The sequence below is a fragment of the Entelurus aequoreus genome, linkage group LG19 (genome assembly GCF_033978785.1).
Source record: "Entelurus aequoreus isolate RoL-2023_Sb linkage group LG19, RoL_Eaeq_v1.1, whole genome shotgun sequence".
In the NCBI taxonomy this organism is placed as follows: domain Eukaryota; kingdom Metazoa; phylum Chordata; class Actinopteri; order Syngnathiformes; family Syngnathidae; genus Entelurus; species Entelurus aequoreus.
Window position 1 is genome coordinate 12,384,555 of NC_084749.1, and position 25,057 is coordinate 12,409,611.

General features: G+C 37.4%; 1 protein-coding gene and 1 long non-coding RNA gene across 16 annotated transcripts in view; one reads left to right on the plus strand and one right to left on the minus strand.

Annotated features, from left to right (window-relative positions):
- LOC133635116 (leucine-rich repeat-containing protein 7-like) overlaps positions 1-25,057 on the plus strand; it is a 396,315-nt gene that overhangs the window by 362,482 nt on the left and 8,776 nt on the right. For 9 of the 15 annotated variants that reach the window (XM_062027903.1, XM_062027904.1, XM_062027897.1 and 6 more), the window contains 6 exons: positions 2,715-2,927; positions 6,110-6,277; positions 12,486-12,605; positions 12,684-12,891; positions 18,347-18,657; positions 19,027-19,119. In XM_062027903.1, the coding sequence (XP_061883887.1) occupies positions 2,715-2,927; positions 6,110-6,277; positions 12,486-12,605; positions 12,684-12,891; positions 18,347-18,657; positions 19,027-19,119 (1,113 nt within the window). The remainder of the gene's footprint in view (positions 1-2,714; positions 2,928-6,109; positions 6,278-12,485; positions 12,606-12,683; positions 12,892-18,346; positions 18,658-19,026; positions 19,120-25,057) is intronic. The other 6 variants (XM_062027901.1, XM_062027910.1, XM_062027913.1 and 3 more) reach the window with 3 other exon arrangements.
- Positions 12,751-25,057, minus strand: part of LOC133635120 (uncharacterized) — a 54,215-nt gene continuing 41,908 nt past the window's right edge. The window contains exon 3 of the long non-coding RNA XR_009822016.1: positions 12,751-12,858. This is a non-coding gene — a long non-coding RNA (uncharacterized LOC133635120). The remainder of the gene's footprint in view (positions 12,859-25,057) is intronic.

Below are 25,057 nucleotides of genomic sequence, written 5' to 3' on the forward strand. Positions count from 1 at the left end.
TGTGTCAATGTGCTTCAAAAGCGGCTAGAATAAATGGTGTACTGCTGCTGCTGTTCTGTAGCTAATATATGTTGAGAGTCAACAAACCAACATGCCTCAAAAATATAAGAAACATTACTTTTTCTTTGTCTTTTTTTTATAAAAAAAAATTAAGTAATTATAATAAAAAAACACAACATGGTCAGTGTAAATTTAATATTTAAGTGAAAGTACAAATATTGTATTTTGGCATTTCCTCAATGTGACATGTGATAAATCTGAAAGAGAAGAGAAAAGAAAGAGAAACAAAACTGTATTGCTCACAGATGCCACCTGGTGATTGTTTGAGCACACTACAAATAGTCCTGGGTAATTTTAAAATACCCCCACTCCTTAATCCTCGAGTCACACGCAGCAATCTCACAGTAATGACGCACATTTACACTGGCATCTACTGTAGGCGTTATTTTCATTGACCGGCCTTCCACGTGTGGCAGATAAATACAGCAAAAATAAGTGCATGAAAAAAAACGTATCACCATAATGCTGAATTAGTGGGAGACCTGGGCTTGTTTCTTTGCAATGCGATAGTCCCCGGCAGGTTGATGGGCTATAGACCTGGGCTATTCAACTACATAATAAAGAGGGCCACAGTTTTAAGAGCCCAAGGACATCGAAAAGTGGGTGTTTCGTCAGAAATTGTCTCCACAGGTTATATTTCTTTCAGACTGCGTTTACTTAAATGCAAAGTAAACAAATCGGTTTTCGAACTGTCTAATTATTCATTATTCGTCCCTCGCTACTCGTTTCCAGCGTGTGCAGCTCGTTAACAGTATGAAGAAACAGAAGCTCGAGAAGTTTTGTTGAAGATTGCTGTTCCTTTTTCTGCATTATTTTTCTTCTTCTTTTACACTTCTTCCTTCATTTAGGTTTGTATGACTAAAAATATAGACATAACAAAAGTGTAACGTTCACAATAAAGTACTGTAACTTTTTTTACGAAATGTATTCTTTCTTTCTATTTTGGGAGAAAAAAAAATATATGTACTCCATGTAATCGCAAATTATGTTAACTTAAATATTGTCTAATTATGCAAAAATATATTATCAAACATTCAAACCATTTTTTTAAATCGAAATAAATACTAATGATAATGATTTCAAAGCAAGTTATCCATCAAATTGTGCAATGTAAAAGTAGTAATAGATTTCATTGTAAAATTGTGAAATTTACTGTGGTCTTTACAGCATTTTTCTCTAAATGAAAAAAACAGTACTTTTTTTAATGTAATAAACTGTCGTGCCGTTTTGGCAGTTGTTGATTTGTGGTAAAAAAAATTTTTAAAAAAATGGCAGCTCAGGTGCCAAAATGTAACTGTAAAATTGCAGTTTTTTTTTATTTACAGTAAAAAATAATGTAAATTTTACAGTAAAATTCTGGCAACAGAGCTGCCTTTTTTTACCGTAAAAACAGCAGTACTGTTTTTCCATTTACAGTAATAAACACTACATTTTGAGGAGAAATTAATGCAACTCACCATATTTTTTTTACATTTTTGTTTTGAAAAAAATCTACAAATAAAATGCATTAAAAAATTGTCATAATAGTATTCACTGTTAGAAACGGACCTCTGAGGCCAAACATAACTGCGATGTGGCCCTCAGTGAAAACGACTTTGACACCTGCTATTAAAAAAATGCAAGCAGACACCAAAACAAATCAGTTAAATTAGTTTTAAATATCTTGACACACACGTACAGTAGGACGGAGGATTTTCTCTCAGTCATGTGTCTTTGCTATGTGATCGCCTCCTTTCTCACAACCATTTGTGCCTAACTGTGCCAGTTTGCACGCACGTGCTAAATATGGTAAATATTGCGTGTGCTGAATGATTATATTTGCATATTCTCCTCCCCATATTGTGGCCGTTCTGATAATCAGCATGTATTCTGAAACTACATGAAGGCAGACACTCTAAATCAGGGATGTCAAACGTACGAACAGGTTTTATCCAGCCCGCGGGATGAGTTTGTTAAGTATAAAAATTAACCGAAATTTTTGAATGAAAGAAACCGCTGTTCTAAATGTGTCCACTAGATGTCGCACTAGCAATTCTTTGTATCTTTGTAGATGATGCTACATATGTAGAACAAATTAATAAACCACATGATGTTAGTGCACCAGTCAAGGAAAATGAGCAAACTACATAAATAACATCCTGTAATTAGATTTTAATATAATTTTTTTATCTTGATAGATTGAAAATTAACACCAATGAGTTGACTAATGAACATTATCACATAATTTATTCAGAAAGTATAAATAACAACAAACACAGATAGAATACGAACAGGTTTTATCCGGCATGTAAGTGTAAAAAAAAACCCAACAACATTATGATTTGTACATTTTCAGAATGTGTTTGTTCTATTTTTAAACAATGCAAACAATCTGAAGTTGTCTTTATTTTTAAGTTATTGTGATGTTGATTTTACCAGTCCGGACCACTTGGGAGTAGATTTTTCTCCATGTGGCCCCCGATCTAAAATGAGTTTGACACCCCTGCCGTTAATGAATTTCCTCTCACTAGTTTGCTCATTTAAGAGATGCAATCCTCTGCGCAGGAGATTAGTAGATAAGTTTCTTATACACCTTTACTATACTTAAATATGCAAACGATAGTATACTCATAACAGCATCTTTTGTAAGCTTTTCCCTGTTGTTTGACCATCAGGCACGTCCGGTGTCAGCTCGTCCCACTATGGCCGCCCTGCTGGAGAAGATGCCTCCCGACTACACTCTGGCAACCTGCCCAGAGAAGCCTTTAGATGACACCATCAAAGTAAGACCTGTGGTACCGCAGAAGCCTGAAGACATCACGTCCAAGATGCCTGCAGATTGGAGGCAACAGCTGCTCAGGCACATAGAGGCCAAGCGCCTGGACAGGGTATGTAGAAAGGATGTGCGCACGAGGGAGGTCACACTCACATGCACACAGAGCATACACGACACATAGAAGCCCGCCATGTCTGTATCTATGTACGTTGTTTGTGTTATAGAGTTGACAAGATATATGTCCGGCTGCATGCGTGTGTCCACTCCACACTGTCACCCCCTGTCAGCGCAAAATACTGCACACTCACTACTGTGAGAAATATCTCAAAATCACATGTTGAGATATATGCCAATAATACATACTTTGTGAAAACTACGGATATTTTATTATTTTGATTGCTTGTTTCGATACCAGTTCATATTCAAAATAGACTCACTAAGAGTACTGAGTACTACAAAAAGTCACATAGGTAAGAAAATTTAAAGTGAGCCTACGGGTTGTTGTAATCCTTTATTTATCCAGTTGATCCCATGCCTATTTGCGATTCGGCATTCTATGCTAACAATTGTTGTAGTAAATTAAATAGAAACTTAGAAAATGGATGGATGGATGGTTTTGTGGCAATATCATCTGAGAGTAAATGAGTGCTGCAGCTATGAGTCCAGTAGAGGGTGCCGTCTCACAGGTCCCTTCACTCAACATTGTCCAGCAGGAAGAGGCTTAGACAAGACGTGTGTTATAACTGCATATTTTTAAAGGGGACCTATGATGATTCACCTCCTTTTGGTCTAGTTTAGTGTTTCTTAACCATAGGGTTTGTTGGGCCGTGAATGCCGCCAAAAAATATCTGTTTTTCAGCTGTGGTCTGTATGGGCCGCAGCAATACTCAGTTGTAATACACTTTTCCACCACTTGTGTCAGTAATGACAATATCACACACACGGAAAAGACCTGGAGCTAAAGTCGTAGAGAAGCTTCTTCCATCCATTTTCTACCGCTTGTCCCTTTCGGGGTGGCGGGGGGTGATGGAGCCTATCTCAGCTGCATTCGGGCAGAAGGTACACCCTGGACAAGTCGCCACCTCATCGCAGGGCCAACACAGATAGACAGACAACACTTCTTAAGCGCAAAAATGATGACTAAAGTGGTTAAGCTGTATTTTCATATGCAAATAAAATGTATCAACAGTTTATTTTATTTACATTTAAGTTATTATTATTATCATTTATTTATTATTTTAGTTAGAATCTATTTATTTTAGCAATGCGTAATTGTATGTAAATGTATTTTTCATCAGTTTTTCGTATATTTTATTTGTATTTATTTTTGTAATCAGCCATAATAATAATCTTTGTAAATGAAACCAGCAGTAATATACGGAAGCTCCAGCGGCAGCAGTCTCGCTCAGCAAAGGAGGAGGAGGCTTGCCCACACAGCATGTCCAATAATGACCACATGAATACTGTCGTCGATCTTTGACGTCACAAATGGCCCACTGTAAAAAAAAAAAAAAAAAAAGACTGCAAAACCCTGCAAACATACACATCCAAAACTGTGTGCAAGCTCATGCCCAAATGCATTCAATTTTATTTTAAGGCTTGGCATTGTTTACCACGAGTGTCCAACATTGTAACAACATTTATAAGTCAAAAAAGAGGAATGGAGGAAAAATCATCATTGGTCCTTTTTAAATACAGTACTGTATATTGTATGCCTATAATTGTTTCTTAAGATTAAGGTTTTAGAGCAGGGGTCTAAAACTCAATTTACCTGGGGACCACTGTATGAGTGAGGCTATAGGCCAGGGGTGTCCAAACTTTTTCCACAAAGGACCGCACACTGACGAGTCAAAGCATGCGGGGGCCGTTTTGATATTTTATTTTGTGAAAAAAAAAGAATCTAAAACAGGCATAAATGTGCAAATAAAACAATGTGTCTGCTTTGTATTAAAATTAGCTACCATATTTGCTTATTATGCTTACATTTTTACTGTTGTTTTTTTGTCTGATTTTATTTCGACAATATGCCGCGGGCCAAAAAAACTTGAACTGCGGGCCGCATATGGACACCCACACTTTGGACACCCCTGCTATAGGCCATACTAAGTATTCACTTCAGAATCATGTTTCAACCATGTGACTAAATGTATTAACTACTTTTACCAGCAGCTATAGTAACCCTGACCTATGGTTGGCCTTAAGTCATTATACAGTCAATGTACAATTTAATGTAAAAATATATATATTTTGACACTGTTGAGGTACCCAGGAAGCACTTCAGCTTGCTTAAAGGAAATTTTTTTTTTCAAGTAGGATTCAAGATTGACATAATATATTTGACTTTTAGTCACCCAGGGTGCCTGGGTTGTCATTACATCCAATTTGGAAATTAGGCAGAGTGTCACAAAATTTGGGCTGTGGTTTGAGACCCCTGGGGTATCAAAAATAGGCATTTTTAGGGCTTTTTAATGGGCACTTCTATTATAAGTATTGTTTCACAGCTTGCTAAAGATTTTGTAAGGTAATGCCTGCAAATAGCGGGGATCTACTTAAAATACAATTACTTTGTTAATGATAATTTTGACAAGAAGGCTCCCTTTAGCTAGTGTGAAAAAGTAAACACTTGTGCTTGTCAGTAGGATTAGAGATATAACAGAGTGGAAGATGTGTGACAGTTACTTGACCATTCCAAATAGTGAGCCAACACAAACTATTGAAGTGATTATATAAGTAATGTCCAACTTCTTGATGATATATGAATAATATAATTTGTGTTCATCAGTAAGTTTCCCTTGATTTTTAGGAAGTTGCTACAATAATTAGTTGCACCTTTTCTGTTTATGCCCGAAATCTTCTTTTTCTGTGGACTACCTGTTCTTAGTTTGTTTGTATGCTTAAAATTGTAAAAAAAAAAAAAAAAGTAGACAACTCAAAGTTTCAGTCAGAGTTTATTGTTCTATACAACTAATTTATCATCCTTTTGAGTACATACAGTACAAGGGAGATGACTTGAGGAGATAATTCTGACTTCAGTATTGCAAGATAACAACATTTACATTAAGCGGCAAATTACATTGTCCACCAATCGTTGCTTGTATGACACAATATTCACTGTTTGTATCACTGAACCCGAGCTAACATTTTTCTGTGCTTTCAGCAACTGCACTATCTCTGTGTTTCTTATCAGTGTTGTTGATGTTTGTAAAGCTCAGTGTGTCCTCACCATGCTCCAACCTGCTCCCCCCAATCTCTCTCCATTCACCCATGTTACGTGATGTTGTCTTCTCCAATCAGAGTGGTGTCCTAAAGCACAATACTCTCACGCTGGGCATGCTCTGTCAGGGCGGGGGTCACGGCCAGGGGCGCAGCGGCACTTTGAACTTTAACGTTTACAATAACACTAAGCATGAGCCCCCTGCTGGCCGCTGGCTGCCACTACCACCTCCTCCATCTGCTATTGCTGTGAGTATTATCAATCAAAAGAGTAAGCCCTTGGTACTTTACTGTATGAATGCGTATAAATCATGAAGACCTGTTGCACTGTTAATGACTGAAGTTAAATAATGGTCAGCCAAATCAAAATCACATTTATTTCAGCTAGCCTTTAGGTCAGGGGTGTCAAACTAATTTTAGCTCAGGGGCCGCATGGAGGAAAATCTGTGCATACGCGGGCCGGACTACTAAAATCATGGCATTAAAACAAAAAAATAAAGACAACTTTAGATCATTATCTTTGTCTTACTTTGGCCAAAAATAGAACAAACACATTCTGAAAATATTACAATAAAAATATTTTTTTTAAATACTGGTAGCGGTAAATTTTAGATCCATGAAGGAAAGAAGAAAGTGAATGAATGTTTATAACTAATATAATATAATATAAATTTACATATGCATAAAAATGTGTTTTCTTTTGTATTAGTTTTTTGAATGAATCAAGTAATGTTTATGACAACCTTTTTCCAAAACACAATATAGAATGTGAGATATAACAGGGTAATGCATACATTTATCATTTGTTTTCAAAATGCTTACAAAAAAGTGGGACCCCCAAAATTTACTGTGGTACCCCATTTTTATGATTGATGGAGTATTGGTGCATGCAAAACAGCAGCAGGCGGCTGTGGCCTGGGGGCCGGTTCTAATACTAATAAATTATCATTCCGGGGGCCATAGATAATTAATTTGCGGGCCGGATCTAGCCTGCGGGCCTTGACTTTGACTTAGGTGCTTTAGGTCAATGTTTATGGTGGCAACAACTAAGTTATCTCGTACAGCAGTTTAGCATTATGTAAACTTACAAACCCACAATAGTCACAGGCATTGGTTTTCTATGTCAATGTCAACCATTTTTGTGGATCTTTATTTCTAACTTTGAGCGTGACGTACCTTCACACTCTCATTGCAAAATCCTATAATAGTGACCAGTCAGTCAGTATTAAGTATTAAGTAGCTGAGGATTATTAAACAAACACAATCAGGACAATTGTAATAACTGGTTAAAATGTGACTAAGGTGTATACTGTACTGATGACAAATACTTCTAGGGTGCGATGAACTTGTCCAGACAAAAAACTTTGAAAATATATTTAGTACACACTTTAGTGCAATTAGGTTAGCGTTCACGTTTATTTTTTGTCAGCGGACTAAATGATGCTCAGTCACTGTAAGCATACTGTACATATGCATAAATTTGCGCCTCGATACGGCATCGAAGCTCGATATCCCAATCGAGGCACAACTGTACTCACGTGACAGATTTATTCTAAAGGGATGTACGCTCATAGACACAATTACATTTCCGGATTTCTTGTTACACACATGCAGGAGTTGCGTGAATTCCAGGAGGGTGCTTGTCTTGCCAGAACAGTTAGAATTTGCGAGCAAGCTGCAATAGCTTGTCATTTGTCCACAGTTTGAAGCCACTTCTAAGATGCTAATCCTCACCACCATGGCGGAAACTAAACTGAGTTTATTCCATATATCATTATCACTGGAGTACTAAAGGAAAAGGAAGGATTAAGCATGTTACACACGCACACACACACAGGACGACACAAGAAGCTAAACGCTAAAGCTTCAATGTAAAGTAGGGGTGATCGATCTGGATGTCAATACTATCGATACCAAATATAGTATCAAAATACAGTATAAACGATACTAAAAGGATTACATTAAAAAAATAATGTCTTGTTCTTATTATTACAAAATAATGTTTTGGTGTTTTTGTTAGTGTTTACAAACACAGGGAATAAGTATCTGGGTACAGCAAGGCTTTAGGGCATAACCCACATGATTTAAATAGAAGCCAATAGTAGTTTCTGCTTTTGTTTAGGTATTGTGCTCTAGCCACATTATTTTGTTAAAAAAAAATTGTATGTAGCATTCAAAAACCACACATTTATTACATCATCTGATTTACAACAATAATAGGACAATCTAAATTTAATAAGATAAGCTTTATGAAAATATGTTATTGTGTTTACTTTGGTTACTTGCGATAAAAATAACTTTCCGCTCTATAATCTATAGTCAAAGTATCGCATTGGAACTCGAAAACGCATCGGATCTGAGGCCAAAAAATCAGATCGGAATCGTTGGCTAAAAATGTTGACCGTTACATCCCTAGCCATGTATGTTACGTCTACGTTGCGTGACAAAGCTCACACATGACATAAAAGAACATTATACATGCTTTAAAGGCCTTTGTTTGGTAATGGTGGACTTCTACTAGCAGAGATGTAACAAAAGGGATGTATATTATATGAAGATTTTACACATAGCCAAAGATGTGTAATGAGCAACACGACCCTTATGTTAAAAAAATACTGTATTTTTACTTCTGGGCTTGCAGTGAACTGTTATCTTTGGGTTATTTCTTTCTGTTGGGTTTGCTGACTATCGCCTGGTTATGATTGCATTTGGTGACATCATAACCGCTGTATCGGTGCGGTGGTATAGTTGGTATTCACACTTGCACTGAAGTGAGGCTCCAGAGTGATTAGATTACAGTAATAGACAGACAAAATCAAGGGAACATACAGTATGTACAGTATATCTCACCAAAGTGAGTACACTCCTACATATTAGAAACCATTTATTTGTATATTGTCATGGAACAATAAGAAATGACTAAGTGTAGTCAGTGTAGCTTGGATAGTCGTATAGATTGAAATTTCTCAATACAATGTTATTATTGTCTCACCTTCACCTTCCTTAACCAGATAGGTGTGTTTGAGGTTGTTATCATGTTGGAATACTGCAATGTGGCCCAGTATCCGCAACGACGATACTTCAAAATGTCACAGTACATGCTGGAATTAACATTTTCCTTAAAGAACCGCAGTTATCCAGTGCCAGTGTTCTGTCGAATTTCGCTGCTTCCTCGAAAAAAGCTATCAATAGGGTAAAACGTGATTAAAATTAAAATGTAAGCCATACCATTGTTTGCGTCAATGTGAACTTCCTCTGGCTGTATTTGTCTACATGCTTACTGTCCGTTAATATACAATGTGAACTTCCTCACGCTGTAATTGTCTACATGCTTGCTGGTCAGAAGATACATCATTTAAAATCACTACTTACTTGTCCACGAGGCAACTGCTTTCAATTAGTATTTTTCTCTCTGCAAAAATTTGAAATATTGTGTATGTGCGCATGCTCAGTAGCGTTGTATAGCAGACATTGACAGAACACAGGCAGCGCTCACACAGCCCCTGCCCAGCCTAGACCATGTTGGGAAAGACAACATTTTCTTGGTATTCACTTGCGTTGCCAACACGACAGCGACAATACTGGCTTTGTGGCAAGGGATTTCTGTACACACGGACTACTCTAAAGCATATTCAAGTTTCATTTTTATACTGTTGTCCAGAGGTGGGACCAAGTCATTGCTTTGCAAGTCACAAGTAAGTCTCAAGTCTTTGCCCTCAAGTCTCGAGTCAAGTCCCGAGTCAAGACAGGCAAGTCCCGAGTCAAGTCCAAAGTCAAGACTGGAAAGTCTCAAGTCAAGTCACAAGTCCTGCATTTTGAGTTTCGAGTCCTTTCAAGTCCTTTTGACCACAGACTAATATTTTTACACAGATTGTGTATGCTTTTAAACCGCTGTATTTATTTATTAAAACAAGTGCATTTGAAATAGCAGGAAAGAAAATAGTACTGACATTGCAATTCATAATAGCACTATTAACCAGTCATTTTAATAGTTTAAACAATTTAAAACATTTAACTCATTCCTTTACAGAATAAACACATTTGCAAAATCAAGTGCAACTGTACTTATTTGTACAAAAGTGTTAACATTGTATTTCCATGGCATATTGCATTGTAACTAGTTCCACAGCAGTTTCTATTCTGTTCTTACCTTATCTCATTGATCTCATCTCATACTGTATGTGTTGATGTGTGCGTACACATGAAAAACATAACAAATACATGAACATAACAATGAACAGAGTTGTACTTTTTAGATGTCAGGGCCCTATGCAATATGTACACATATTCTTAATATAGTATATATTTTAACTGACCTTTATTTGACTATGTTTGTCTTTTTGTAGGTGGCTAAAATACACGGTGCTGCTGACCGCCGTCTAACGTTATGTTACTGTGTGTGATACATTGACTAACGTCGTATAGGTACCTCATGCAACCCTGCTTAAAAAATCACTTGACAAAAAGTATGAATAAGGTAGCAAACTGCAGTGGACGCAACATATTGACGTGTTTGAAATGACGTTATAACCATAAACATCTTATAAGTAGACGCAATATTGGTTGCTGTGACGCGAGCAATTTGCATCTTGAAGTGGTGATGAGGAGCCGGCGAGCAGCCTAAACTGACAGTTGACAGGTAGAAAACAAAGATGCCGGGCTGGTGTTCAGCGTTTTCCTGCTCAAATGAGCGGACTGTTGAAAATAGGAATCGGGGGATTACTTTTCACAAGTAAGATTAACATTAATGTACTATTGGTTGTATTTTATGAAAATAACATTACCACAGAGTTGAGAAGGAGCAAAGATATTCAATATTTGTATGTGAAAATCACAAATAAATCTTCTGGGGGAGGATGACGCCCCTACAGGGGTTTGGTTTACAAACTTTCTGCCCCACCTAAAACAAAATTCACCAGCCGCCATTGATTATAAGGCATTCTCATTTTAGGCAAAATATAAGACAATACTTTCTTAACAGTATAATTGTAACCAGGAATAAGTCTTCAAGTAACAATATTCAAATACTAACATTGTTGGGTAAAACAGAATTTGGTTTTATTCTGAATCCAGTGAAACAGATTGGTGGTTTTAGCTGATATAAAGACTTTCAGGTGTTTATATATGTTTAAGTATTTGGCAGACGCTTTTATCCAAAGCGACATACATAAAAAATATATATATAACAATCACTGTAAACATGATCATTTAAGGGAAGAATGTAATACAAAATATCAATACAAAGTGTCACGACAGAATAAACTCTCTGCTGCTGCAGCAACAGAGATACGGTCTATAAGATATATAGATATCTAATGTATTCATACATTGTTTATGTAGCATGTATATATAACGTAATCATATTGTTTATTCAATTTAAAAATAGCTGACCGTTTTTTCCCCCCTTCTCTGGGATTATATTCCCAGTTTTAATCTCGGACGTCTGGTCACTTATAGCGTATAATAATATTCTATTACTGTTAAGCAAACTATGAATAATAAAACATGTGTCCGTTATCATAGCTACACGTATGACAAAAAAGCGCGTGAAAATGATTGGTATTCAGTGAGGTAAAATGAATTAAATGCGTTGACAGTTCATTGCTCCTGCCAAATGAATTGCACTGAGTGGAGCGGATCACCACTCCAAGATGGCGGCCCCGCGTCTCGTCTGCGCCAGCTCGATGCTGTGTACCCTTATAAGATGTCTATGGTTATGACGTTAGCAGTGAGTTTACAGCCTCACTGATTTAACTACACAGCAAATAAAAGTCATGTTACTTAGCCAATAAACGTTATCTTACATTCAAAACTTACCCTTCTTTGTGCAACTTCAAATGTCGAACGAAGTTGGAAGTTGTTGCGTCTCCGTCTGTAATATTCGAACTGCGTGATTTGCATACGGCAATTCGTTGACCAAGTCGTAGTTTTTATACCCGAACGAAACCAACTTTGATATAAATCTTTCTCACTGGCGCGTTGTTTGACAACTCTTGTTCATTGGTTGTCCTGCAATTTGATTGGATCAATGCTGTGTGATGAAAACAATCTAGATCTAATTTGATTGGCTGTTGTACTGAGAGCACACACGCTGACACGCAGCACACACGCTGATAGACAGACACGTACAAAATGAAAGCTACGGAGCGCTCCCAAATAACTTTTTAAGCTTTAGGTTTTGGGGAAAGTAGCAAGTCATGTCAAGTCAAAAGGCTCAAGTCCAAGTGAAGTCACAAGTCATTGATGTTAAAGTCTAAGTCGAGTTGCAAGTCTCTTTACATTTTGTCAAGTCGAGTCTAAAGTCATCAAATTCATGACTCGAGTCCAAGTCATGTGACTCGAGTCCACACCTCTGCTGTTGTCTCTTTAGACTATATGGTTGGTGAAATGTGAGGCGTGCACGCACATCTTTGTTTGTCTTGATTTTAATCTTACCAAGTGTTATCCTGTCTTATAGACCCCCTCTCAGCAAGCTGCCATGCTGGATAATGACCAAGAGGGTGTGTCAGGGAGCAATCAGTGGGTTCCTTACTCACTTGGCAGGAGGGACGTCCCACCCGACAACCTCATGAAGAAGGTAAAAGCTGCATGGAAGGGAGAGAATAAAAACATGTGAGCACATATGTTGACCAAACTACTAATCATATTTCCACAGGCCAGTCACTCCCACAACCCTTCTCATCAGTCACACAATACCATGATCGTCACTTCTTCGTCCTCTACCTCGGCCACGACCCCTCATCGCATGGTTGGCCAACAGGGTTATGATAGCGGGATGATGAACAAGGGGAGCCAATACCAGCCAGGAATGCCATTATCGGTCGTTCCATCTGGAGGGCAGTATCAAGGCAACATGTCTCAAGGTAACGGTCATTTAGACATAGACTTAGACTTAAACAAATGTTAACGATCCACAAGGGATATTGTTCCACACACATTAAATGGAAACAGGAATTTGGTCTAGTTCTGATTTTTTCAGTGTAGACCAAGCAGCATTAGAAAAGCTGTGAAAGTCATCACGATGTAAACACACATTTTTGTGGACTGGTCCAGATGATGCTCCCCTGCGCAAGTGTGATTATAAACATTTGCTAGCTAATAATGGTATTAAACATTATTGTTTTTTGCAGAATGAACACTAAATGACTTGTAGTACAGTGGGTACGGAATGTATTCAGACCCCTTTAAATTTTTCACTCTTTGTTTTATAGCAGCCATTTGGTAAAATAAATAAAAACATGTATGTGTCATTAATGTACACTCAGTACTCCATATTGACAGAAAAAACAGAAATGTCAAATTTTGGGCAAATTTATTAAAAAAAGATCAAAATTACATAAGTACTCAGACCCTTTGCTAAATACTTTGTTGATGCATCTTTGGCAGCAATTACAGCCTCAAGTTTTTTTTTAATACAATGCCACAAGCTTTGCCACCTATATTTGGCCAGTTTTGCCCATTCCTTTTTGCAGCACCTCTCAAGCTCCATCAGATTGGATGGGAAAGTGTTAGTTTTTGTCCAGGATGTCTCTGTACATTGCTGCATTCATCTTAGTCTAGTCAGGGAGGTGACCAAGAACCCGATGGTCACTCTGTCAGAGCTACAACATTCCCTTGTTGAGAGAGGAGAAACTTTCAGTAGGGCAACTATCTCTGCAGCAAACCACCTATTAGGCCTGTATAGTAGAGTGGCCAGGCGGAAGCCATTTCTTAGTAAAACATTTGCCAAAATGCACCTGAAAGACTCTCGGATAATGAGAAACAAAATTCCCTGGCCTGATGAGACAAAGCTTGAACTCTTAGGTGTAAGTGCCAGGCGTCATGTTTGGAGAAAACCAGGCACTGCTCATCACCAGGCCAATACCATCCCTATAGTGAAGCATGGTGGTGGCAGCATCATGCTGTGGGGATGTTTGTCAGCGGCAGGAACTGGGAGACTAGTCAGGATAGAGGGAAAGATGAATGAAGCAATGTACAGTCATCCTGGATGAAAACCAAAGCCTCCCATCCAATCTGACTGCGCTTGAGAGGTGCTGCAAAGAGGAATGGACAAAACTGCCCAAAGATAGGTGACATAAGGCTGTAATTGCTGCCAAAGGTGCATCTACAAAGTATTGAGCAAAGAGCTTCAATACTTATGTACATGTGATGTTTGAGTTGTTTTATTTATAGTAAATTGGAAAAAATTCTACATTTCTGTTTTTTTCTGTCAAGATAGGGTGATGAGTGTACATTAATGAGAAATAAAATGAAGTTTTTTGATTTTAGCGAATGGCTGCAATGAAACAGGGTAAAAAATTTGAAGGGGTCTGAATACTTTTCGTACCCACTGTAGAAAAAACAAAGGTTAATTTAGGTTCAAAATGCTTTCAATGTAAACGCAACTGAAGAACCAAATTGTAAGTCATGCATATTAAAAGCATGTAAACCTCAGAATATTGGGTAAACATCACTCATGTTCTACTACTAAGTGGATAAGACAGTAATACCTAAAGCTACTCGGTTTTTTGTGTGCATTGACCCATTGATATATATTGGTACCTCTGGATACGAGTGCCCCAGCTTTCAAGTTTTTTGTGATTCAAGCTGTTTCTCTACCAATTGTAATGCTTTAGGAGGTTGCAACCAAAACATCCAGTCTTACTCGCCACGAGCCTCCCCACCACTAATTGGCGTAGCGTATGCATGAGTAAACCTTGTAAGATCCGACCAAAACATTTGGTGTCTTACTTGCTAGCAGTAGCTTACAGCGAGATATGGACACAACAGATTTTTGGGAATGAAATAAAGTAAGTGTGAAGGACACTGAGAAGAAGAAGCGGATAATATCTATTGTTTAACTAAAAAAATTGTCACCGAGTGTGTCGCCGATTTGGTTAAGCAGTTCAAGCATAGCACTGCTAGTCTGCATTGTTCTCAAGCAGAAGGAGTAAATAACACCAGCCAACGGTGTTAAAATAGTATCTAAATGGCAGATTTGTATTCATGAAAATATAAAAAAGCTGCTGATCGTGTGTTTGGCAGAGAAGCAACTGGAAGGAAATACTGTAGAAGTCCACTCTTCAACGTTGTTATTACATTACTTTATAAAACTTCTGTAGTTGTCAATCAATCAAGTTGTAGTACATTCTATTGTACTCTTTTTCATACAATATTATCTAAAAGTTAGTTTTTCTTTGTAAAAATTATGTTACTTGTTAAAATTGCCAGTCACTGATTAAACGGATTTCAAATTCAAGTTTTCTGAGGTCTGCGCTGTGTCACAGAAACAATTACACTGGTATAGCCTACCGGACTACCGCTTTACATACGTAGACGCCGCATTAAGTGCCTCATCATACGTCGCCATCACCGCCATATTAGATGTGGCAAGAGCGAATGGAGAAGATGCTCTCATTCATGTACTGCATGGAATTGTACAAACCGGTTTAGAGTCCAAACCAGATATCATGTGATTACTTTTAACTAGGGCTTAACGCGATAACGCATTAACGATAAGTTCCTTTAATGGCCATCATTTCTTTAACAAGCGATAAACGCGCATGCTTCCTGACTCCTTTTTGACCCTCAGCCCGTTCCTTAGCATAGGGATATGTAATGGTGTCCAGTTACTGTTGAGCCACAAGCTCGAAAATAGCTTGCAGAAATGCACAAAGAACGGGGGACTTTACGGAAATCTCAGGTCCAAAGCCATGGCAAGTCTTTCTCTAGACCAGACAATACAATTTTATCCTGCTGGCACCTTTGCTGCTTGTGGAGGAGGAGCTCCTCGTCCGTGTTTACATTACAGTTGAGTACATTAATAACATAAAATGTAGATTGCTACACAAACTGCTTTAGTAAGATGGAATAAAATCTCAGCTGATAAAAAGACAGTAGAGAGGAAGTCTAACCACCAAAACAATGAAAAATTGTTTTACATTACGATTATGCTTTGTCAAAGATGTTTTGTTCTGTGATATTTCTACCTATATAAATGTTTTCTGGCAGAATGAAATAAAGTGTATTGTAATAGCGGCAGCGATATGAAGGAGGGAGACTGTCTTTGAACAAGTCTGCCTTTTGTTTATCTTCACAAATATCCGGTTATTACAGTTCACAACACAATATTCCCACTATTACAGTATATTTTTTATACCCTGTTCTGATTAATAGTCCACAATTAAAAAATGTTTAGTTGGCTGAATATTACATTTAATTAATAAATAGAAAAGGTTAAAACATTGTCATGCAGAGATAAGAATACCATTAACCTGTACAACATGTCATGTACAGAATATCAGAAGCATTTATTCAGGTAGAAATATTACATTTTACGTTACCTAACATCTTTGACAATCAAATCATGATCGTAACAATACACATTTTGTGTCATTAATGCGTGAAACTGGTATGTAAACATGGAAGTCTAGCTCATCCCCTTTTAATGCAAGTGCTCCTACAGCAGAAATACAAATTCTATAGTCCTACAAAACCTGTCAAGACATCAAAGCAGTGCCTGTAATTTTTTTATTCTCATTTTTTGTTCCATGTTTATGTAATTTTTGTGTTGAGCTGTTTAAAAAAGCATAATGTTTAAAAAAAACAACTTATAATTAAAGCAAACTAATTTTCCAGTCATGGTTATATAAACTTGAAAATGATATGTCTAGGGTACGCTTGTTAATGACGGAAAATTACATTAGCTGCGATCATTCGTGATTAATTTTGTGTTAACTTTGAACAAAGTGTGATTAATTACGATTAAATATTTTAATCGTTTTACAGCCCTACTTTTCACCCTTGCTCCTGATGGGTGCTGGTTAGCGCCTTGCATGGCAGCTCCCGCCATCAGTGTGTGAATGTGGAAATACTGTCAAAGCGCTTTGAGTACCTTGAAGGTAGAAAAGCGCTATACAAGTATAACCCATTTATCATTTATCAATTACTTTTAACATGTAATACTAAAAATATTATTGATTGTTTTTGGCCATTTTAACATAATTTTACAAACTAAATTTGTGGCCAATACTATTGTGGATTCTTGTGGTGAAACCTTCCTCCAAAAAACAAAGAAATATTCTTTATGAAGTTTGGTCCTAGCATTAGTTTACAGAGCAGATGTATTTTGTTTCTTAAAAATTTGTTTTTAAATTAATGGTTGCATGAAATACAACATACAATAATATAAGATTTAGAATGTTTATTGTGGGGAAGGTCTTTGCTGTTTAATGGTCTTTGACAGGAGACTCATTGTGCCACATGATAAAAAAGCTTGACTTACATTGTTTCAGTGATTTAAAACATTTACACATGCAATGTTAAAGGAAGACTATACTTTTCGAGGCATTTTTGCCCATCATCCACAATCCCTGTGCGAGACAATAACAACTTTCCCTTTTATGTGCATACTAAATAGTGAAACACTGCTAGTTTAGGGCGGCTAACATTTCCAGTAATAAGGATGAATCTTTTCTGCCTATAAAGCACTCTAAAAACATCCAAAAACCGCCAACAACGCTTCATTTACTTGTGTGACCTGCATATTAACCAAGGTACAGTATAGCAACATTGTTATTGTAAGAGCTAACACTAAGGAACTACTTATGTAGCATTGTTACACATGGCCTTCATTTTATTGCTCCTCCAACCACTAGTGAGTAATAAGCTGCAAATAACGTTGGTTGCAACCTGACAAAAAATTAAAAAGAAATAGCTTGACGTGCTTCTGCTACTGCTGTATCACCTCTGAGTTAGTAAAAGTTAAAGCCTGTTTATAAATCCTGCATCTCGTCTGAATAGTGGAAGGTTGTGGCACCAAGCTGAGTAGTTGATCACCTATGGAAATCCACTCAACAAATAAAACGCAGCATAAAACCATCGCAACATTGCTAAGAAGCATTTTTTCTCGAAAATGGAAGGATTATTCTGAATTTAGCAGCTCAAGGTATCAAACACAGAAAATGCTCTCTATGTTGTTGTTGACTGAATTTGCGTCTGTTGCTATGCGCTCTGTGATATGATTGTAATGACCAAAATACTGAAAATATTTAATGTTACCATGAATGTGCCTGTTACTACATTACATATGTATTTTCAGAAGATATAGACAGGCGGTAGAAAATGGATGGATGGATGGATGAAAACATGTTGTTGGAGGTTTTTTAGAGGGCTTTATTGGTGGAATAGATCATATTCCCATTACCTACATTGTTAGCTGCCTCTAGCACAGAAAAAGGGAAAGACGTGTGTTCTTGTCTCACAGAAATTGTAAATGATTGTGCAGTTCCTCTTTAAAATGTGTTTAATTCTACCAGAACCTTTCTTTTCCCCATATAGCCCATAACACCACTGGTCAGGTCTACCAAAGTACTGGCCTGCCCATGGCCTTGTCGTCATCCGGGAACCAACCTCAGTACAACCCACATATGTCTCACACGTCCCACCAGCCTCAGCTCCCACACAACAACCCCCAGTACCACAGTAACCAGGGAAAGGTCCACAGCAACCAGGTTGTTGTGACCACTCACACCAACCCACGGCCTCAGAGCGCCCGCTGCCTTCTGCAGACTAAAGGCCAGAAGAGCACCGATGGTTTCCAGGAACAGGTACATCAGTCTAAAGCAGCCTCATCTGCTGCTCTTTTAAAGGTAAATTCTGAAGGTCAGTGGGTCAAGTATACAATTAGAATTAGGTTAGAAGAATATTTGGTCTGTCTTAGTTATTGAAAACTTTTCCAAAATGAAATTTACTGTCAAAGTAACAAATTAACTATAAAATATTAGCTCTTCAAACATCATAAAGTCATTGTCCTTACTTTACCATGTGTTTTTTAATTCCAACTGTAAGAGGGCAAAGAGGGAGATTTAGCATCTATAAGACAGCAAAGTGAGAGATTAAACGTCATATCTTATTTTTATATTCAGAATGAATGCAAAATAAAGTAATAATCTTAATAGAAGATCTCACAGATGATATGAACTTAATTTCACTTGTGTATGTGCTTGCTCTCTTTCCAGTTATGTGTGAGAATAGAGAAGAACCCCGGTCTTGGTTTTAGTATCTCTGGTGGCATCAGCGGCCAAGGGAACCCCTTCAAACCCTCCGACATGGTACGACCCTGCCATTCACCGGGAGTAGCTGTTGACTTTACTAACTTGAAGTCTCTAGTTGCAGTTGCGCCTTAAACACTGGTTTACTTATATAAAACAGTTTGGAAACATCAAGTATAAGCTTTTGACTGCTCTAATGGTACCTTCCAATTGTACTGGGAAGTTGGAATTTCGAGTTCCTAGTTGAAAATTTTAATTGGAACGCACCCCGAGGTGGGAGTTCCTACTCTTAAAATTGGAGAGTCCTCACCACCCCCGAGTTGGCTTCAAATATGGCTTCAGCAATAGAAGTTTCTGTAATATCCAGTCTTAGCACTTCTGACTATTTTTGTCACACTAAATCAGCCATATACAATGTATTGTTGGACATTTATATATTGTAATGTTACTGTAGTGTTTCTACATTGCTAGCAATAGCGCCTCTGTTTCCTCTTCATCCACCGAAGGAGTGCATATTATTTTACATGAGTTGTTTATATTCAGATAAGGAAAGCGCAAGAATAGCTTTTGTGGACGTGGCCATTTTGATTTCTGATCTCGTACTGGGACGGCCATAACTCGGTTGTGACTTACGACATAACTTTCGAGGTGAATGGGACACATCATTTGTGACTTTTTCATAGAATACATCAAAACAGGAAATATTGACAAGCCATGTTTACACATTATACTAACTTATGTTGTGTTAGTAGGACTGTCAAATTATTACAATTTGTCAGATTAATCACATGGTTCATTTTCGAATAATCACAATTAAATACTATGCATTATTAATTTCTGTATTAATCTTGTTAATTTTCACATGTGCAGAAAGGCTTAAAGGCGCCCTATTATGCAAAACTAACTTGTTTTACCTGATGATACTCGCTTATGCGTATTTGCGATCTGCACAAGCCTCGAAAAATTTTAATCAAACCGTGGAGCCATTTCAGACATTTTTTTTACTTCCTCCAAACAGTCCGTTTGGAATTTTGTTCAAGTGTGACGTTTTGTTCAAGTGTGACATCAGCAGAATATCCCTCTTTGGTAGCCATTTACCCAAACATTCTTCCGTGAGTCAGCCAATTTAAATTGATGTAAAACCGGCTGTGCCACAACATCATGTCGACGATAAAACCCAATGAAGGAAAATGCTCTGTTGGTTTTTTGCGTTACCAGCACTAAACTAACTTTCAGCCACATATGAAGTAAAAAGTGCCATACTTTTTACTTTTATGACTTGTGGCAATGTGCTTTCATTTGTGAAGAAGTCGCTTTGAGTGTGTGCAAAGATTAGCCCTCTTGCTTCAACCACAGACCTTCACAAAAAGATGGATTATCCCCAAAAAATACTTTTAATGGCGGGCTCGGTGACTACTAATTATGGCAATGGAGGAGACAATGAAACGGTAAGTAATAACGGATGTTAAAAATGTTCGAATGGTATGTTAGCAATGTTAGCTCGACATGTTGTGTAGCTAGCTTAGCCTTTTACTGCAAGACAATAGCATCACTGTCCTCTGACAAAACAATGAATGATTTTCCTAAAAACTACTTTTAATTGGATGAGTGCCTACTGTGTTTGGCAATAGACGAGTTGTACAACCCTTCGTGATGTCGCTCATAGCCTACAAGCGCTCGTAGCGTACCTTGTAGCCTACACAACATTTCTACCAGGCGGTTAGTGTTGGGGGGCATTGTAAGGAGAGGTTTATTTGCATCTGACAACTCCACCTTTCAAAACGAACCGTTTTAAAAGGGAGAAAAAAAATTGCCTGAAAATAGGTCTGTAAAACAAATATACTGTACTGTACATTTTTATGGAACACCTTTTAGCTAAACAAAGCTTTATCCACAATAATGTGGACCTGTCACTCCTTTTGTGATATTATTTTGGTATTTTCAGCTGGAATCGTTTCGGTGAAAAGAAAACTCCTTCCTGCAAGAGTGTGCATAATACTTAATGTAGGCCGACTGTTATGTTTTTTCTTACTCAAACTTACTTCGAAAGAACCATTGTGCTGTTTATCGTCTTAAATATTGACTTTTTTGCTTCTCTACTGGATCGACTGCCAATTTGTGCAAGTGTGGTGATGGTAACACTACTTGGACAAACTGCCTGAAATGGGTTGCCAGAGCATATTCCGGGACTTTGAGTCATTCTGTGATGTATCATATTAACAATGAAGATGGACTTGATTGCAATGGAGCGTTAATTTTTACAGCCTTAGTGACAAGAAAGGAAAAGAAAGTTAGTGCTATTAAAGACATTATATATCAATACATTACTGTGTACTGTGTACTTCTCGATTCAAACCGATCCTCGCAATATATTATTTGGAATATCAATTATAATAAAGCATTTTCGAAACAGTTTAAAGGTTACAAAAGCTCTATTGGCTGCTTATGTATGATGTGTATACGCAACCGAGTAAGCGTAGGCGTGGCCTAAGTAACGCCTATTTAAAAATTGATTCTTAAAAACTATGTATTGATTTAGAATCGAAATAAATAAGAATCACGATTCAGACATAAATACATGGTTTGAGGACCTCTGTTACATAGTGTTATATGTAACAGAGCCACCAGCTCAGTGGCTTTGTTGTTAGAGTGTCCGCCCTGAGACTGGGAGGTCGTGAGTTCAAACCCCGGCCGAGTCATATCAAAGACTAACGGGACACATTGCCACCCTGCTTGGCACTCAGCATCAAGGGTTGGAATTGGGGGTTAAATTACCAAATGATTCCTGAGCTGCTCACTACTCCCCTCACCTCCCAGGGGGTGAACAATGGAATGGGTCAAATGCAGAGGACAAATTTCACCACACATAGTGTGTGTGACAATCGTTGTTTACAACATTAATGTTGTCATTCCCTTTTCTTTAATTTGTGCACCTCCCCAAAAAAAACCTGATATAAAATAAAGCTGCACTTATCGATTATTTTAGTAATTATTAAACTACAGATGAGTTTTTTTTCCATTAATCGAGGAATCAGATAAATCACACTTTCAAGCCTCTGCATATTTTAGGGAAAATAGTTAAAATAAACAACAATTATCCTGCTTAATATAACTTTCATTCTTTTTACGGTTATTTTACTAATCGAGTAAGCTATCAATTTGTTTGTTCAATTAATCAAGTATTCAGATAGAACAAACTTTATAGCCTTATTGTGTATTTTAGGGAACATAGTTAAAACAAACAAAAACATTTCTTCCTGCCTGAGCATTAATTTTATATTAATTTCATAGAAAATTATAGAAATAATAATTTAGCATATAATAATTTAAAAATATACATACATATACATATTTGTTGTTTGTTTGTTTTCTTTTGTTATACTGCCAACTAGTGTTGTCCCGATACCAATATTTTGGTACCGGAACCAAAATGATTTTGATACTTTTCGGTACTTTTCGATACTTTTCTAAATAAAAGGGACAACAAAAAATTGCATTATTGGCTTTATTTTAACAAAAAATCTTACGGTACATTAAACATATGTTTCTTATTGCAAGTTTGTCCCTAAATAAAATAGTGAACATACAAGACAACTTGTCTTTTAGTAGTAACTAAACAAACAAAGGCTCCTAATTTAGTCTGCTGACATATGCAGTAACATATTGTGTCATTTTCCATTCTATTATTTTGTTATTAAGGACAAGTGGTAGAAAATGAATGATGAATCTACTTGTTCATTTACTGTTAATATCTGCTTACTTTCTTTTTTAACATGTTCTATCTACACTTCTGTTCAAATGTAATTATTTATTCTTCTGTTGTTTGGATGCTTTACATTGGTTTTGGATGATACCACACATTTGGGTATCAATCTGATACCAAGTAGGTACAGGATCATACATTGGTCATATTCAAAGTCCTCGTGTGTCCAGGGAAAGTTTATAAACAAAATATACATTTTAAAAAAAACGAAAGATGTTGTGATGCCAAAAAATATCGACGTAATCATAGTAGTACCGACTAGATACGGTCCTGTACTTGGTATCATTACAGTGGATGTCAGGTGTAGATCCACTCATGGCATTTGTTATAATGATAATGATAATGGTTGTACTTGTATAGCGCTTTTCTACCCCTTTTTAAGGAGCCCAAAGCGCTTTGACAGTATTTCCACTTTCACCCATTCACACACACATTCACACACTGATGGCGGGAGCTGCCATGCAAGGCGCTAACCAGGACCCATCAGGAGCAAGGGTGAAGTGTCTTGCCCAAGGACACAACGGACGTGACTAGGATGGTAGAAGGTGGGGATTGAACCAGTAACCCTCAGATTGCTGGCACGGCCACTCTCCCAACTTCGCCACGCCGTTGTTGCTAGCTTGTTGTTAGTGGTTACCTATTGTATCCTCCTACGGTGTGTAGTGAAACATGTTTAGCTATTCCTCATCCTGCAGGGATGATACTTGTAAGAAACTTACTTTATTTGTCACCATGAAGGCGAGGATTAGTGATTTAGAAGTATCTTAAAACACTGCTGACTGCGGCTGGGCGGACCGGTAGTTTTCAGAGGCGGTATAGTACCGAATATGATTCATTAGTATCGCGGTACTATACTAATACAGGTATACTGTACAACCCTACTGCCAACTAAAAGATACCTATTCAAAAAAACTAAATCAACCAACTAAAATGTGTGAAGGGTAGGCATGAATATGGACTGATCACGATTACATTTAAAATGTATCAGTGGCGATAAACATCTATTCATGGTCAAAATGTTTAACATTGCTAACATAAATTTTTTCAGTGTGTTCTTAGCCCTTCAAAAGATTCACTTACAACCATGTAAATGTTCCCTTTCCCAGTGTTCCTTGGTGCCTTGATAGATTGAGTTGCTGTCACTTTGCAAAATAATTTGAGTATTTTTGTGTGTTCAAACATTTTTTTTTATGTTGTCAATGTTACAGAGTAATGATTTGTACATACTTTATGCAGTATATGCCTTCTGTACCCTATATGTGTGACTAACGCTTCACAATTTCACCTGTTAACATGCACTCTTGTAGTTGTACGTACAGTGAGCTCCATACCACAATTTTGTGCTTCAATGTCTCACCAATATTCTTTAAAATTACATAATTAGGAAAAAAACTAAATCCAAACTCATTTAAACACATGTATGAGGCTCACTGTATAAATGCCAGTGTTACAATAGAACTAACACCTCCCTAAACCTGCCCTCTGTATCTCTACGTGTTTACTCTTCACTCAGTATGCAGTATGTTGGTGTCATTGGTATAGTTCTTTATTAACTGGCATCCCTTCTATGTGGCCCATCTCTCAGTCGTGTGTTCAACAACCTGCTGAAACACGTTGAGCTGAGCATTGTCCCATGCTGTCCGCAAAAACATCTTTTGCCACGCTGTGAAAAGATGTTGGTGTTTTTATAATCTCTGCCTTGGGTCATTTAGGGATCTTTTTGTAATCTTCTGCCCTCCTGACTACCGTACTCTTTTCCTCAGTACCCATTCCATACCTATTGTTCTTACCCCTATCTTGTGTATATCAGTAAATACATACTGGTGCTGTTAAACAATAGTTATGTTTAACTTCCAGTAAAGTGTAAGAACTTAAAATACTTAAAGGCCTACTGAAATAATTTTTTTTTATTTAAACGGGGATAGCAGATCCATTCTATGTGTCATACTTGATCATTTTGCGATATTGCCATATTTTTGCTGAAAGGATTTAGTAGAGAACATCGACGATAAAGTTCGCAACTTTTGGTCGCTGATAAAAAAAAGCCTTGCCTGTACCGGAAGTAGCGTGACGTCACAGGTTGAAAGGCTCCTCACATTTCCCCAGCAGCGAGAGCGATTCGGACCGAGAAAGCAACGATTACCCCATTAATTTGAGCCAGGATGAAAGATTTGTGGATGAGGAACGTGAGAGTGAAGGACTAGAGTGTAGTGCAGGACGCATCTTTTTTCGCTC